Raw genomic sequence first — 16529 nt, forward strand, 5'->3', positions numbered from 1 at the left:
ACTCTGCCCCAATCCTGTAGCGCTGCATGGGGTTGTTGTGTCCCAAGTGCAGGACCCGGCATTTGGCCTTGTTGAACCTCATACCATTGGTCTCAGCCCATCGGTCCAGCCTGTCCAGATCCCTCTGCAGAGCCAACCTACCCTCAAGCAGATCAACACGCCCGCCCAGTTTAGTGTCATCTGCGAACTTACTGAGGGTGCATTCGATCCCTTCATCCAGATCATTGATAAAGATATTAAAGAGAACCGGCCCCAGCACCGAGCCCTGGGGGACACCACTTGTGACTGGACACCAACTGGATTTAACTCCATTTACCACCACTCTCTGGGCACGGCCATCCAGCCAGTTTTTTACCCAGCAAAGAGTACACCTGTCCAGGCCATGAGCAGCCAGTTTCTCCAGGAGAATGCTGTGGGGAACAGTGTCAAAAGCTTTGCAAAAATCCAAGTAGATAACATCCACATCTTTTCCCTCATCCACTAAGTGGGTCACCTTATCATAGAAGGGTATTAGGTTTGATAGGCATGACCTGCCCTTCACAAACCCATGCTGATTGGGCCTGATCACCCTGTTCTCCTGCATGTGCCGTGTAATGGCACTGAGGATCTGTTCCATGACCTTCCCAGGCACCGAGGTCAGACTGACTGGCCTGTAGTTCCCCGGATCCTCCTTCCGGCCCTTCTTGTGGATGGGTGTCACACTTGCTAACCTCCAGTCAGCTGGGACCTCCCCGGTTGTCCAGGACTGCTCATAAATGATGCAAAGTGGCCTGGCGAGCACCTCCGCCAGCTCTTTCAATACCCTTGGGTGGATCCCATCCGGCCCCATAGATTTGTGCACCTCCAGGTGCTGAAGCAGGTCCCTCACCATTTCCCTTTGGATTAGAGGGGCTTCATTCTGCTCCCCATCCCTGTCTTCTAGCTCAGGGGGCTGGGTACTCAGGGGACAACTGGTCCTACTGCTGAAGACTGAGGCAAAGACTGCATTAAGTACCTCAGCCTTTTCCTCATCCTTGGTCACTATGTTGCCGGCCCCATCTACTAGAGGACAGAGATAATCCTTAGTCCTCTTCTTATTGCTAATATATTTATAGAAACTTTTTTTGTTGGCCTTGACAACAGAAGCCAGGTTTAGTTCTAGCTGGGCTTTGGCCCTCCTGATTTTTTCCCTACATAGCTTCACTATAGCTTCATAGCTTATCCCGTACTGCGTCTGTTCTCCCAGCAACAGCAGCTTGTATCCCAGTAGTTCACAGGCAAAAGTGCTGCCAGTTGAATAACCATTTTTGTCTGACACGTTTCCAGAGCTTCACTTCTGAAAACCCATTGATTTTCATTAACTTTGGGTTTCTGGGACATGAGTTTAGAGTTCCTGTGGTTTTTTTGACTTTCTCTGCTATTGATTTTATTTTTTTTAAATATATATATATGTATTTGCTTGCTTGTTTGTTAGTTTTCTGGTGCTTTCATCATCAGACACTGTACTTTGATAAAAATTAATGAAAACGATGAACCTTGAAAAAGTCAGCTTAATACTCCGACTGTCATTTAATCTATCCTGTTACAATATCTTGATAACCCAGTCTTTCCTTTCCACGTGCTAGATGCCAAAGGGAATGCTTCCTTTTCAAAGTTGGAAGTTTTGCTATGCTGTCCCATGAAGAGAGCTGTCAAAAAAAGTCACATGCTTCCCTTGTCTGTCTTGTCTTACTATTTGCTCAGATGGTTTTTCCAAGCATATCTGTAAATCTGAATTTTGCGTACATCAGGAAAAGTCTTAGTGAAGGCTGATAGCCTACAGTTCGATTAGAAGGCTGATTTCTGAATACTTAAGCCGCTCACAGTTGTCCTTTGTACGAGAGCATGAATGTGTGTGAATATGCAGGCATATTCTGCCATCACAATTTTGATGGCTTTGATTTTTGTAACAGGAAGTGAATTCTTGGTGAGGAATCTTTTACCATCCCACTCATTTTGCATAGCAACTTTTCAAAATAGCCTTGACTGGAATTTGTGTGCCCTCCGTATGGTTAATCGTCTAGACAAATAATGATGAGTGGATAGTAGGGACAGATAAGTTAAAGAAGCGCTGATAAGTCTTTTCAGTTAAAATAAATGTCTTAAAGTATATGCATCATTTAAAACCGTTTTAAGAGCATATGTTTCATATGCTTAAGATTACTGAAAGCAAGCATTCAAATTCCCTCGTCCGATGAAGTTAAAAGTGAATCATTTTATGTTTCTGATTGTTTAACTTTTTTTTATTTATTTAGAGACTGAAAAACTTTGAATTTAAACATTTGTATTCTCAGAGTATCTCCGATCTATGCAATAGTTAGGCACTACTGTTGTCTTAGTAGTCGGATGTTTTGTGCTGTCAGCTTACAGGCCTTTCTAAAACCTAGTTTACTGTTCTGTTTATAGGCATAGCTGGTGTCACTGTTTGTAATTAAGGGGTTGCTTAACAGTTCTCTTCCTACTCTTACTGTTTATGACTTGTGCCAAACTGTACCTGTATGAGCTGAAATTTTCCAAATGAGGCATTCTTTTCGGTCCCCTACTTTTGAAATTCAGCTGTCGCGAGCTCAAAACAGGGGGAAAAGTTGTGATTTTGCTGTGGTGCTACTTAGGACTATTTCTTTGAAGGATTTGCACATCCCCAGGTTTTTAAGCAAGATCCTGAAGTTCGGTAAAATGAGGTGAAAGGCAGGCTTTTAGGAACGTTATGGTCCTTACTCTCAGTTAAAATGCTTTCCTTGGTCTTGGGATAAACCTTTTTGAAAATAAGTTTGCGTGGCAGAGCATAAAAGCTAAAATTAGCGGAGGTCTTAATGTGTTACTTTCTTACAAGCCATTAACGCTTGCCAAGATACCCTGCTGCACTTCTTCACAGAGCAGCCAAGTTATGCTCCACACCATGGTTTTGTGGGTCCTTGAGCTTTTACAGAAGCAGCTTCTTGGTACTGACTCTTGCAGCCGAGAGCGGTGGCCTTTCACTCCATTCAGTGCCAGGAATTGCTGTGGTATCTGAGAGTGCGTGTCAGGAACCGTAGTGCAGGAATTGTGCTGAACAAATGCAAAACAAAAGGGTAACAAGGGAAAGGGGTGATTTATTGGGCAATGGGAGGAGGAAGCTGAACAGTTGTACCTAGCCTTATGTAAGGTTGCTCTCAAGAGACTGTAGGGTGACAAACTGGGTCACTGGCGTGTTGGAAATCTGCTTGGTTTCTGACCATCAGGGTTTTCTTTGGCTTTATGGATTTTAATTTTGTTAGAGGAATAAAACTTGTTAGAGAAATAAATGTATAAACATATAGCCCACGATATACACTTTTGAATTTCATATTTTTTGTCTATGTTTCCAAAACTGTCAGCCCAGACACTTGCTAAATTATGATGAAGTAGGGCTGCCGTGTTTTCAGTAGTGGAGTGACTATTTTATCATCGTGTTTACAGGTAGTAGCCTGAAAAAAGAAAAGCAAAATGCTGGTGGCGCGAAGGCTCGCAGTCTTCGCTAACCGGATGTTAGTCAGTAAAACTTTAAAGATGACAGGCATTTTCTTGAGAAGCTATTGAACTTGACAGTGGCAAAGTTGAAAACTATCTTCTTGTTATATACTGGACAGCATACGTAGATCTGCACTTGTCATGTTCTGTGGTGGATGCTACGTGTCATCTGTGGAAAAGAAGCTTCTACTGGTTCCAGAAGATCTTGTGTTCTTGGTACAGATAGGAATCTCTGTTTTCCATTGCTTCTGAGAGCTTCGTGTTCATTTGGAGAAGCAGTGGTTCCTATGAAAGATTTGACAAGTGAAAAAATATGTACATATTTTGTATGTAATACAGAAAATGATTTGTTTTAGGTACTGAGCAGTACAGTGAGTACACAGGCTATGCAGAAACTTACCGGTGGGCAAGGAGCCATGAAGATAAGACCCCAAGGTAAAGTTCCACATAAATATTTCAAGTGAAGGAATAAATAAATGTATAAATATGCAAACTTGGTGTTTTAAGTATTTCCTAGCATTTGCCTTAATAGAGAATTGGACTGTTTGATCCTGTTCTCTTCAACAAGCTAAGAAAGTTACCTTATATTAATAATGAGATATTAATGCTAATAAATGGTACCTGCCAGTATGTCAGTTCTTAAACCAACGTCTTTTACGGTTATATGTATTTAATGCAAATTTTTGTTAAGATACTGGCTGAACTGTGGATTGTAATATCACAAGATGTTTAACGATGATACCTGAGGCCACAGTGCAGCTGATGCGTGGCAAAATAAGACTTAATATCATTAATCTGAGTAGAAAGTTCTGAGCTCTTGAATTTATTTCTCCAACAATGTTATCATAGTGCATACACAAAATTATCCATTTGGTAATGAAACATACACAATGTGTTCTCATTTGAATGTTGGAGGAAGACAGAGAGCCAAACTGCTTTTCTTTGACCTTGCGCCGTTCTTATGTACTTAACAAATACTGCTTTGTAATTAGATTTTTTTTCACGTTTATGCCCAAAGTCTAGCCAGGGTATTTCCAAGCTTACAGGGAGACCTGTCTCATTTCTGATGCTGTTTTCATTCCCAACCCACAAAGAAAAAAGTGCTCCCTTGTCTGTTACGAGCTCACATTTCTGTCTGCTTCTAACAGAAAAGCTTGCAGGGAATTGCTCATTTTGGATCACAATTATATGGCCAATATTAAACAACTAATGTCATCTACTTTTCTCCTCCCTTCAATGTTAGGGATGAATGGCAGCGACGCTACACTGAAATTGTTGCTATAGATGCATTTCACTTCAGACGCTTCCTTGATCAGTTTGGTCCGGAGAAAATTAGAAGAGAGCTCAACAAGGCCAGTAACTTCTTACAACTTCCTGCAGTCTAAGGCTCTTCCATTAATGTTTATAGTACCTGTTTGTTCAAATATTTTTGTATTATTATCTTCAGCTAAGGAAATTCTTGCTTAGTTGTGTCTCTTATAAAAGGTGTACTTTCCAGGGGTTTGCTGTCCAATGTTAAAGCAGAAGCTTGTCAAATTGAATGGTTCTTATCCTTCGATATGCTATTCAAAGGTATATTTTAACTTTCAAAAATATAAATGAAATTTGGACGTACATTTTGTTAACTCTTCCCTGTCCTCCTAAATTATTTGAGGCCTACAGGAGAGGCGGGGAGGGACTTTTTATTGAGGGAGCGTAGCGATAGGATGAGGGGTAACTGTTTTAAACTGAAAGAGGGCAGATTTAGATTAGATATCAGGAAAAAATTCTTTACTGTGAGGGCAGTGAGACACTGGCACGAGTTGCCCAGAGAAGCTGTGGATGCCCCATCCCTGGAAGTGTTCAAGACCAGGCTGGATGGGGCTTTGAGCAACCTGGTCTAGTGGGAGGTGTCCCTTCCTGGGGCAGCAGGATTGGAATGAGATGATCTTTAAGGTCCCTTCCAACCCAAACCATTCTATGATTATGATTTTAAGTTCTTTTCCCCTACTCATCCCTCCAGTAAAGGTGGAGAAGGGGGTGCCTCATGTTTTAGCATGGTGATATTTCATAAATACAGTGCCACTTGCTTTTCTTCTACCTTCCTTGTTTTCTCTTGGAGTATTGCCGTATTACCTGAGAGTTTTATCTTTTTGTGTATTGATGTCGTCTTGAGATCAGGTCTAGCTGTTCATAAATCTCCTATCTTTATTTGCACAATAGCTGTACGGGCTGTTGCAAATGAGTATATGAATATACATGCCAGTTACAGCTTGCAGTGGTGGGGGTGTTCAGAAGACTCATAAATTAGACCAGTTTTAATCCTTTAAACAAAACTTTTAGACTGACATTCAGAAACAGCACACTTCCTACTAATAATTCTTACACATTATTAATCATTATTACTATGTATTCAGAGCAGTCAGTCCTTGGCCTACCCTGCGTTAGCTGTGTGTGTACAAAACTGCATAGTTATGTCTAAGGGCCATGGTCCTTGATAGTCATCGTCATCAAGGTTGCCAGGTTGAAGAGCTCTCTGACCAGGGAAGCTGGAACTGCAGTGGGCATCTTTTTCTCTACCCTGTTCTCTGTAATGTGGGATCTTGTCCTTAAATAAGGTATTTGAGTTTCTAGATGGCTCCCAGTCTTTGCTTTCTGCCCTGGACTATGTGCTGCATCATGTTTGAGAGTGTGGCTTGGGAAACCAAGGCACGGCAGGTGCTTTATCATGTTTCATGGCTGAGATTTTCATGTTGTTTGTTTTTCTTGCTTTGCTGCTGCTTCTATTCTTGAAGCTAAAGCAGTCTTTTCCCAGCTCTTGAGATTGTACTTTTTCAGTGACTAGTTAATTGCCATTAATGAGCTGTTTATAGTTCTGAGACCTGAGCCAATGTTTTCAAGGCCTCTTGCTGTTATCCCACACATGAATTTTTATCTCCTAACAAGAGATGCCTGGTATCAATCTCCCGTTCACATAGCGAATTCTCCTAAGTTAATAAGAAAGCTAATGAGTCAGAGTGAGGGCCTTGCACGGTTAGTATAAGGCATATGTAGTGAAAGATCTGTGGCCTGTTATAGCAATGGCAATGCTATTTTTACTGGGCAGTTGAGTACAGGAATGCTTATGCAGTTAATACTGTATTAGTGTCCTTATATTTGGGTTCAGAACTTGCTAACGACAAGGTCTGCTTAGTTTGCTTCAACATTTATACATGCAGTGGGCCTCTGCTTAGCTAGGCTATTAAATATAAGGGCATAACACTACCGTTGTTAAAGTCTGCTGTTTTCTGTACTATAGGAGGGTATAGAATAATATAGGATGCATTTTAAATAAATTCAAACATAGGGCGGTGTGTTCCTAATTCTCAGCTGGAAAGGGAAAGGAAATGTACCTGAAGGCTAATTTTTTTTTTTTCCCTTCCCAGAAATATTTACAGTGCTGAAGGACTAATTTAATTTCATCATAAAACCTTAGCATCTTGACTAAAGTAACATTCATCAGCTTGTTTCTTCATGGTTGGTAATGAAATTAGCCCTGAAAAAGACAGTAGATAAATTTTAACTCCAGTGGTATCTTAGTACAAAATTCAAATTACCTACTCTAGTGAATTTATGATCTGCCTACAATTTTCAGTATTATTGATTGGGTTTGGATTTTTAAAATAAATTATGGTAGATCCATGCAACTTTTATACAGTGTGTCAGTTTGGCTGATGTTGTTTGAGAACTGATTGGTATTTAAAGAAAATTTTAAGCCTGAGTTAATTCTGTTTACTACAGTAAAAATTTCATTAAGTTCATTGTAGGTTCTAGAATGTTTTAACAAATCAAATACTTAAATGCACTGTGGTGTGTTTTTCAGTTTGATTTTAAAATTAATATTAACCTTAAGATTTTTCTGTGGGTGAAAACAATTTGGTGAAGTAAGCTGCAACTCTATTACGATTTAATAAAGCAGGACTCAGTAAGCACAGTATATGCACACAGGCTTTGAAATACAAGTGTATTATTTATTAGTAGGCATAGCTCAGCATCCATTTGTTTCCAGAGGTCCTTTTGTTTGTTATTTTTTTAGACATTCGGAAATGACTGAAACAACTTATAGAATCATAGAATCTTCATGGTTGGAAAGGATCTTTGAGATCGAGTCCAACCAAACAACCTACAATCTCTGCCACTAGAGCACGCCCTGAAGTGCCAAATCTAGATGTTTCTTAAATACCTCTAGGGATGGTGACTCAACCACCTCCCTGGGCAGGCTGTTCCAGTGCCTGACCACTCTTTCAGTAAAGTAATTCTTCCTAATGTCTAATCTAAACCTCCCCTGCTGCAACTTCAGACCATTTCCTCTGGTCCTGTCGTTATTCACCTGGGAGAAGAGGCCAACACCCACCTCTCTACAACCTCCTTTCAGGTAGCTGTAGAGGGCAATTAGGTCTCCCCTCAACCTCCTCTTCTCCAAACTAAACATGCCCAGCTCCGTCAGCCTCTCCTCGTATGACCTGGTCTCCAGACCCCTCACCAGCCTGGTAGGTCTCCTCTGGACACGCTCCAGCACATCTATGTCCCTTTTGTACAGAGGGGCCCAGAACTGAACACAGTACTCGAGATGAGGCCTCACCAGTGCTGAGTACAGAGGCACGATCACTTCCCTACTCCTGCTGGCCATGCTATTCCTGATACAAGCCAGAATGCTGTTGGCCTTCTTGGCCACCTGGGCACACTGCTGGCTCATGTTAAGCTGGCCATCCACCAGCACCCCCAGGTCCTTTTCTGCTAGGCAGCTTTCCAGCCACTCTTCCCCAAACCTGTAGCGTTGCTTAGGATTGTTGTGACCAAAATGCAGGACCCGGCACTTGGCCTTATTAAACCTCATGCAGTTGGCCTTGGCCTATCGATCCAGCCTGTCCAGGTCCCTCTGTAGAGCCTTCCTACCCTCAAGCAGGTCAACACTCCCACCTAGTTTGGTGTCGTCTGCAAATTTACTGAGGGTGCACTCAATCCCCTCATCCAGATCATTGATAAAGATATTAAACAAAACTGGCCCCAAAACTGAGCCCTGAGGGACACCACTGGTGACCGGCTGCCATGAGGATTTCGCCCCATTGATCACGACTCTCTGGGCACGGCCATCCAGCCAGTTTTTAACGCAGCGAAGAGTACACTTGTCTATGCCAGGATTCGCCAGCTTCTCCAGCAGAATGCTGTGGGGGATGGTGTCAAAGGCCATACCAAAGTCCAGACAGACAATGTCCACAGCCTTCCCCGCATCCAGAAGGCAGGTCACGTGGTCAACTTAAAGTGGTTCTTCTTAGAACTTGGGTTTTATTATAGGTCTATATGATTTTTTTCTTTGTCTTAAAGAACCAGATGTTCACTCGGTTAGTTTTCTCAGAAGGTAGTTGTCTGAGGCTGACCCTTGTTTCTGGTTTAACCCATACTCAGAAAACAAGATTAATATTGTCTAAAGCCAGCTGTTCGGAATAAGAAAAAAAAAATCATTGTATCTGATTTCAGCATGAAGATTTGCAGATAGATGTATGTGTAAGAGATGTCACTGTTTCATCTTTACTAGCCCCTTAAATTATTGCCTAATAAAGATTCTCACTAGGAATAACTTTTCTTATTACAAGTTGCACTTTCCAAATCCTCCAAAACCTAAGGAACAACTGATTTATAATTGGGCTTGCAATCCCACTCATAAATGCCATTAAACCTATTTTGATAGTCTCTGATTAAAAAAAGCTATAGCTTCATCTTTAGCAGGAAATGTTTCCCTGAGAATTATGGTATGTGGAACAGTTAAGTTTCAAACCGTGTTAATTGTGAGAACTACGTGTAACAGTTTTATATGAAAACAAACCAATTGTAAACATCACACAACTTCTAAATAATATGAGATACCATATATTTGCAGTTGTGTATAACTTAAAAACAGATTCATTTATGTAGTTCAAACGCTCTTCTGCTTAAAAGCTCTTCTGCTTCCCGCATCACCCGCAACTGTTTTAAAACTGCACAGAAAGCTTTCATGTTTCTGTATTCCTAAGTGAAACCTATTTAAAATATCAGTACATTGTCTTTTTTTTTTTTGAAGTGATTAGTTTTATCTTTATCCTTTGTTTGCTATGAAAAATCATACAGGAGCACTTACCTCGATGTGTTTCTTCACGGCTGCTGAAGTCCTTCCACGTATTTGCTGACATTGTTGTTGTGTCTGACAAGACAGTTTCCGTTCTCCATGTCCTGGCGAGTTGAGAAATACATGCCTGCTAAGTAAAAGCTGGAAAGAAAATGGCGTGCTGTTGCAACACCAGTCCATTTCCCCACTGGGAGGATGGAAACTGAAGAATTATTGTCCACAGAGCCAGAGTGATAGCTTGCTTGGCCCGCTGGTTCCATACAAACATGCTTTGGGCAGTAAGCACACTAATAGCTCTGGCTTGAGAGAGCTCAATAGCTGCACGCGCCTGCCCATGTGTAAGAGCTCCTTATGCAAACTCTAAGTCATGGTATCCTGCTAAATTACAACCAACAGAAGTCTGAATTTGCAGCTTGGATCAGACTGGAATGAAACCGAGGGTACTTCAATCTCTACCAGACAACTGTACCAATTCAATACATTTTTGTACTGTTGAAAAAGCACACAAAAAGACTTATCCTTTTTTTCTATACATGGAAGCACCTGCCTTTACTCAAGATTTCGTAGTGAATGTCACACCTTCTCCTCCTACCCTCATTTATTGCATTAGACCTGTATTCTAAGATGCCACTTTGTATTTTATTTTCAGTTTTGAGGAATTTCATAATACTGGACATAGCACTTCAGCTGTCCTGTGTGCTAAATGGGCTGAAAAGCAACAAACACGATACAATCTACTGTTATTCTCTGGCTATCCTGAAAAGTTTCCTATAGCTGCAGTGAAATCCCCAGGAGTCAGCACCTGTATCTAATTTTTAACTTGGATCCAAGTAAAGCAACATTCTTCTTGCCTTGAATTCTTTAGTGATTGACCTTTAAATTTAAAGGAAGACTAATGGTGCATTGAAGTAGTTTGAATTTGATATTGCTAGAAAATAATTCTGATTATTCTTATCTTACTGTTTGAAAATATCGCAACAGATTGCCTTCAACTTCTTCTGACTCTTGTCTGCCTGCAGGCCTACTGTGGCTTCTCTCGACCCAACGTTCCACCCCAGCACCTCTCTGCAATAGCCACAGGAAACTGGGGATGTGGTGCCTTTGGAGGGGACTCCCGATTAAAAGGTAAACTGTAGCAATTCATTAATGTCTAAATGAAACAAATAACTTAGATTTTGATTCTTGGCCTCTTTTTTTTTGTTCAAGTACATTTTTTGGTTTTGTTTGAATTAATACATTTTAGCCAAGAATTGGAATAATAGTTAAGCTGTCCATAGAACTGGTTCATTAGCTTTGATCTTTAGGCCATGAGTAATGTGGCCTAAACATTACACGGTAAAAATGCACGCTGCTTTTATAAGCTATTTTCAGTTTAAAGTTTGAGGTAAGTACGTGATGGTGAAATGCTGAGTTTACAAGGACCTATATCACCAAAACCTTCAAAAGCACACAGACACGTAATATTAGTTCACAAAAGAATATACTAATTGCAGTTCTCAGTCGTATAAATCAATTGACCTTTCTGGATTTATATCTCTGCAAAGCTGTTTAAAGTACCTGGTAATTTGCAAGGCCTCACTGATTTGCTGGTAATGCTTAATGTTTAGTTTTGCTCCTTAATATATTGCTGTATGCCAGAGAGGTTTCCAGTCACTCAGACGTGCTCCTTTCTTTCCTGACTTGCCTGCTGTATCACTCACTTTCTCAAGTTCTTTTATTTTTAATTAGAGTATTTATAATGCGGCAGATACCACATGCCTACGTTCATTTAAGGCTTTTCCTATCAAGTCAAGAACTGATGGATCCTGACGTTCACGTTGATATCCTGATTCATATAGTTCTAAGTAGAAATTTACATTTTTGTTGTTTTCAAACATTTGGAGAGTATTTGAAATTTACTTTTCTGAAGAGCTTTAGGTAGTTACATTGAGACAAACAACCATCAGGCTACCAGCCTCATCAGCTTGCTTTCTTAATGTGTTTTATTCAGTGGGCATCTATATTTTTTCTCAATGCTCATTGATTTCCTGACAGTTGGTTTTTGATTTCCATGAGATAAAATGGGCTGTCAGGTGCAGATCATCAATATCAGAAGTAGTATTTACTGCAGGATCTGATCATACTTGATTTATGATTATGTTTGGAAGGTTTAATAAATGCTTTGATTTGCATAAGGCCTCCTCTTGGATCCGAACTGTAAAATCCCACATATATTTTTCTTAACATATGGTTTGCTGATAAAAATATTGCTCATCTGGTCTAAGCCATTATTTGTTCAACATTGGATGTGATTTTTAGACTAGGCATTGCTCACTGCAATGCTTTACTTCCTCTCCCCATCGCTCGGAGCTCAAAACTGAAGCACGCTGACAAAGATTGCCAGAGCCGAGTCTGTTTGGTGAGGTAGCCCATAGGAAAAGTCCTTGATGTAGGCAAAGAAATGAGCCATGAGATGTGGTGCTTCGTAACTTGGATATGAACTCGGGGCAGAACAACAGCATGGAAAGACTTGAACATTGTCTCAGTTACATTTTAACTTAATATTTTAGTTTGAACTTTCATTTATGTAACTTTTCCTCTGGTTTTGGATTAACCTCATTAATTTTTCCAAAGTCTGCGAGGATTAACACTTAACAGCAAGTTACAGCACTGCTGCTGTTAAGAAAAATTCATCTAAACCTATGTGTGTACTCTCAAGTTTTCTCCTGTTCTTTTGGTAGCCCTTACAAAGAAAGACTTTGGTTTAATTTGCACTTAAGTTACTCTTTTTGTAAACTCAGCTTAATTTCTTAGTTGACTCTGAAAAATCAATACTTAATAAAAAGAATTAAATGACAGGGATGTGTTATGGGGTATGGAGCTAGTCGTTTAGTATGTCCTCTTTTTCTCTGAGCTGATGCTGACTAGAAACAAGAAACTTGGCTTCATTCTGGTGTGTTTTTTTTTTTTTTTTTTGTAAACTATGAGCTACGAAAAGACTACAGTAGTTTGTCATGTGTGTTTTTTGTCAGAATAGAGTTGCATTTGAGGTGTGATAACCAAATGAAGTCTTTTCCAGTTCACAGATAGTCCCTGCACGGTCATAAACGCTAAAATTGTTTCTCCCTTTTGTTTGAAAGTGCTGTGTAGGGTTATTCTGAACTGCAAATTCTCTCAATGGTTTCATTTCATTATAAGCAAATATCTTACACTGGAGAATAATCCTTTACACTTCATAAGGAGTCATAAAATCTTCATTTCAGAGTATGGTTTAGAAAATTCTGAGACTATCAGTATCACGGTTTTACTGAGCCCAAATAAATAGCTTCTGGTGACTACACAGGCTTGACAGTGTATTACAATGACAAAATGGTTTTCGTAGTTTAAAATCTTGCTTTTTGATTTAACATTCTTAAATATACACCCTCGTCCTTTCAGACGTAGTATCTGGATCTGTAACAGAGGCTTCAGAACCTCCGAAGTATTTGATGTAATTGGATATAACTGGATAAGCGCCATAATGCATTATGATATTTTATTGTGATTTTTTTTTAGTCATGAATTAAAGGAACGTGATTGGGTGTAAAATATGGTTTCACTCAAGGTCACAGATAATGCAACAACTAAAGTATTCTTAAGGGAGGAATAAAATAATCTGGCTTTATAAATTAAAGACCTGGTATGTCAACAAGACAGATTCCATCTAAATTAGGGATATTTCCACTAAATTTTAGTATAAACTTAAGACCTTCCATACTGAAAAAAGTATATTTGTATAATTGGGAAAAGTTAGAAGATCTTGTCTTGCGTTTCAAACCAGAGGATAATTTAACAATTACTAGCTGCAGGGGCTCTATGCGACTGTCGAAAGATTGAAAAAGTGTTGTTTTATTGAAAATGCAAAGGAAATGATCTGATGAGGCATCTCATAAATACATAAATTTAACTTCTAACAATTGTGAGAAAGTACTCTTTAGCTGATTTGGTGTTCTTATTTACCTGAGACAATAAAGCTCAACAGGAAGGAGACGACAAAGCTCAACAGGAAGACTGCCATCAGCTTTAGAAAGCGCCTTGTAGGATTAGCGGAAGGAGAGAAAACCATGCACCTTGCCTCATGTAAATGCAGCAGTATCGCAGTAGGGGAGCCCCCGGTGGTACCATCCTTTCCTCTGGGTAAAAGGGACTGATGCGTAGGGCCTGTGGGGACAGTTGGGTCCCCAGGGGGATTTGTATTGTGCTTCTGCCACCCTTCCTGGGTGATAGAAGAAGGTACGTCAGCACAGCCGTTTCTTCAGGTGCGAGTCCCGAAGAGTTAAATGGGATCACACTGGCTGGGTGGAAGGGGCAGGAGAGCCCACATCCCTCTCATCCCCTGTACCGCAGCCTCTGTTGCTCTCCCGGTGATGCTCCTTTCTGCATCAGTAGCATGGAAATTTCACATTGGTGTTGTATATCATTAATGCCCAGCAGATCGTGAAGCCTGATTCTTGACGGAAAGTTTGACCCTCGTTTCATGAGATTTATAGCAATTCAAAATAAACAGTAGGATGTTTTTAATATCTTCTGTAAAGTGAAGCTGCATTGTTTGTTTGGAATGAATAATAAGATTCATTAGGTTCTGTTCCCCTATGCAAGCTAGTTAATTAGAGCCTTTACAAGCTGAACTACTGAAGCTTTACCAAATCCACAGCTGGTTCAGTAGTTTAATTAAAATATCATTCCCAGATTGAGATTAATTTCACATGTGAATCATGTAATTTATAATTTTAGCTGTGGGTTTACAAGAGGTTGTTTTTTTTTATTAAAGAATGCAGTATTTTATTAGGTCTCTGTTTAAAAATGTGAGAGATTCTTGAGCTATGAACAGCTTTCTTGAGCTGTGCTATGAACAGCTTTCTGTTTAGTTCCCACTAGCAGGTGGTAATGCAGCACGTATGTTGTTTTATTTAAAATTAATATTTACAAAGACAATATTAATCACATTTTAATTAAGCCTGCTTACTGGGTAGAAAAGGAAAGAATGATTATCAGAACCCCACCCATACGCTCAGAAATAAGATAAGCTGCAATAGATGAAATAGTTGTGGGGGTCCAGTATTTGGACTGTTGCAACATTACCTGAGATGAACGTGTGACTGATTATATGCGTCAGTGACGCTCCAGCCTGGCGGTATTGGTTGGAGAAGAAGCTTTGCTCTTGTAATAGTTTGGTGCTACCTAAAAGGGTCCTGGTGTTTCTTCTTCCCTTCCCTGTTCTCGGCTGTATGGTTTGGTGCCCTCCCTGGCACCTTAGCAAACCCTTCACTCGGCCAATTCAACTGCTAATCTAGCAGAAAACAATTAGCGCCTATTCTTTTGCCGTGTAACTTTTCTGCCAGGTTGGTGAATGGAATTGGCTCAGCAAGATGTCTGGTGAGCACCTGAGAGCTGCAGAAAAGTCAGGAGGTGGGCGAGCAGCGAGAAAATATAGCTGGACCGGAGCCACTTGCTCCAATTGCAGTGGGTCATTAGCTTGGCTCAGCCAGACCACTGATCAATTTTGATCAATCCCCAGAGGATTACTCAAGATGAATCTTCAAAAATCTGCTTCCAAGATAGGAAGCATTCTTCTTTCTTTTCCATATAGAAAAACAAAGTCTATTTTGTAATGTTAGCTATTGATAGAACCTGGGACACAGCTTGGTCCAGTGAGTTTGACATAAAGCTGGAAATTAAATAACCCGAATTGCATTCCTGGCATCGCCACCTACGTTTTATAGGTCAGAGTGACCATCATATTTTATGCTGCATACTTCTATTATAGGTAAGATGGACACCTTAAATGGCGCAGTAAGAGGCTGCAGAACTGTAGATCTCTTGGGAGGTACAGGTTGGGTCAGCTCCTGCTTTGTGTAGCTCACCTAGTGAAGGGGTTGGCTCCCTTCCTTCTGAAGGGTGGCAGAGAGTGGAAATTGGGATGTGCTAACGGATGCTGTTTACCCCACTACTTGTGACTCAATGTGAGCAGCTTAAACCAGGATGTAAGAAGGTGCTCTGTTGTCTTACACGTTTATTGGGTAATTACTGCCTGAATGCTGCTTGGGGGTGGACACGGACCAAAAAAAAAACCCTTTGTTTTTTTTTTATGCACGTTGTTTATCCGGAAAGTAAAGGTGGGTGTCAGTAGTGACTCCAGCAGAATACTTCAACACTCTCGAGCTGCAGTGCCCAGTATTCTTTACTTTGTTTTAAAAGTGGAAGTAATATTTATCTACTCATTGTTCAGATTGCTTTGCAGCATTCACCTGGAGGTGGGTTGTATGATTATTTGCTGTAAACTTAGGCTGTGTTTTTTTCCCCTTCAGCAAATTGTTTTATCCTATATTCATGTGTGTAATCTTTTTTGTTTTTTCAGCCTTAATACAGATATTGGCAGCTGCTGAGGCTGGACGTGATGTTGTTTATTTTACCTTTGGAGATGTGGAGCTGATGCGGGATATTTACAGCATGCACACTTTTCTCTGTGAGAAGGGCCAAACTATTGGTGAGCATAAAGAAATCTTTCCACACAGCAAAGAGACTTAACCATCTTTGTCAGTGGAAACTGTCCAGTAAGAATTATTGTCATCAGGTCCTGAACACAAGCAAATGTGTCTTGGTTTATTTGCACCTGTTTCCAGAGTGTGGAACTCTTCTGATTCAGGGTCAACTGCACAGTGTTAATCTGTTAAGACTTCTAGAATCCTTTTGTAACTCACTTGGGAGTTAGGTTCCAGAATGCGGAAAACATGGATACACGTGGTAGACAGAAGGTTTGCAAAAGTTTTTAATACAACTCAAAACGCTTTAAAAAGGGAAAATCTGCTTACGCATTCTTGATCTAGATTTGTCTTACAGTGGTTCTGGCTTGACGCTGCCAGATGAGTTAGTGGTCAGATGT

The 16529-nt window shown here is 40.3% G+C and overlaps 1 protein-coding gene across 2 annotated transcripts in view; it reads left to right on the plus strand.

Annotated features, from left to right (window-relative positions):
• Nucleotides 1–16529, plus strand: part of PARG (poly(ADP-ribose) glycohydrolase) — a 76125-nt gene that overhangs the window by 55129 nt on the left and 4467 nt on the right. For both annotated transcript variants that reach the window (XM_074591529.1, XM_074591528.1), the window contains exons 14-17: nt 3864–3942; nt 4751–4859; nt 10648–10753; nt 16005–16133. In XM_074591529.1, the coding sequence (XP_074447630.1) occupies nt 3864–3942; nt 4751–4859; nt 10648–10753; nt 16005–16133 (423 nt within the window). The remainder of the gene's footprint in view (nt 1–3863; nt 3943–4750; nt 4860–10647; nt 10754–16004; nt 16134–16529) is intronic.

The sequence above is a fragment of the Larus michahellis genome, chromosome 6, assembly GCF_964199755.1.
Source record: "Larus michahellis chromosome 6, bLarMic1.1, whole genome shotgun sequence".
NCBI classification, from domain to species: Eukaryota; Metazoa; Chordata; class Aves; order Charadriiformes; family Laridae; genus Larus; species Larus michahellis.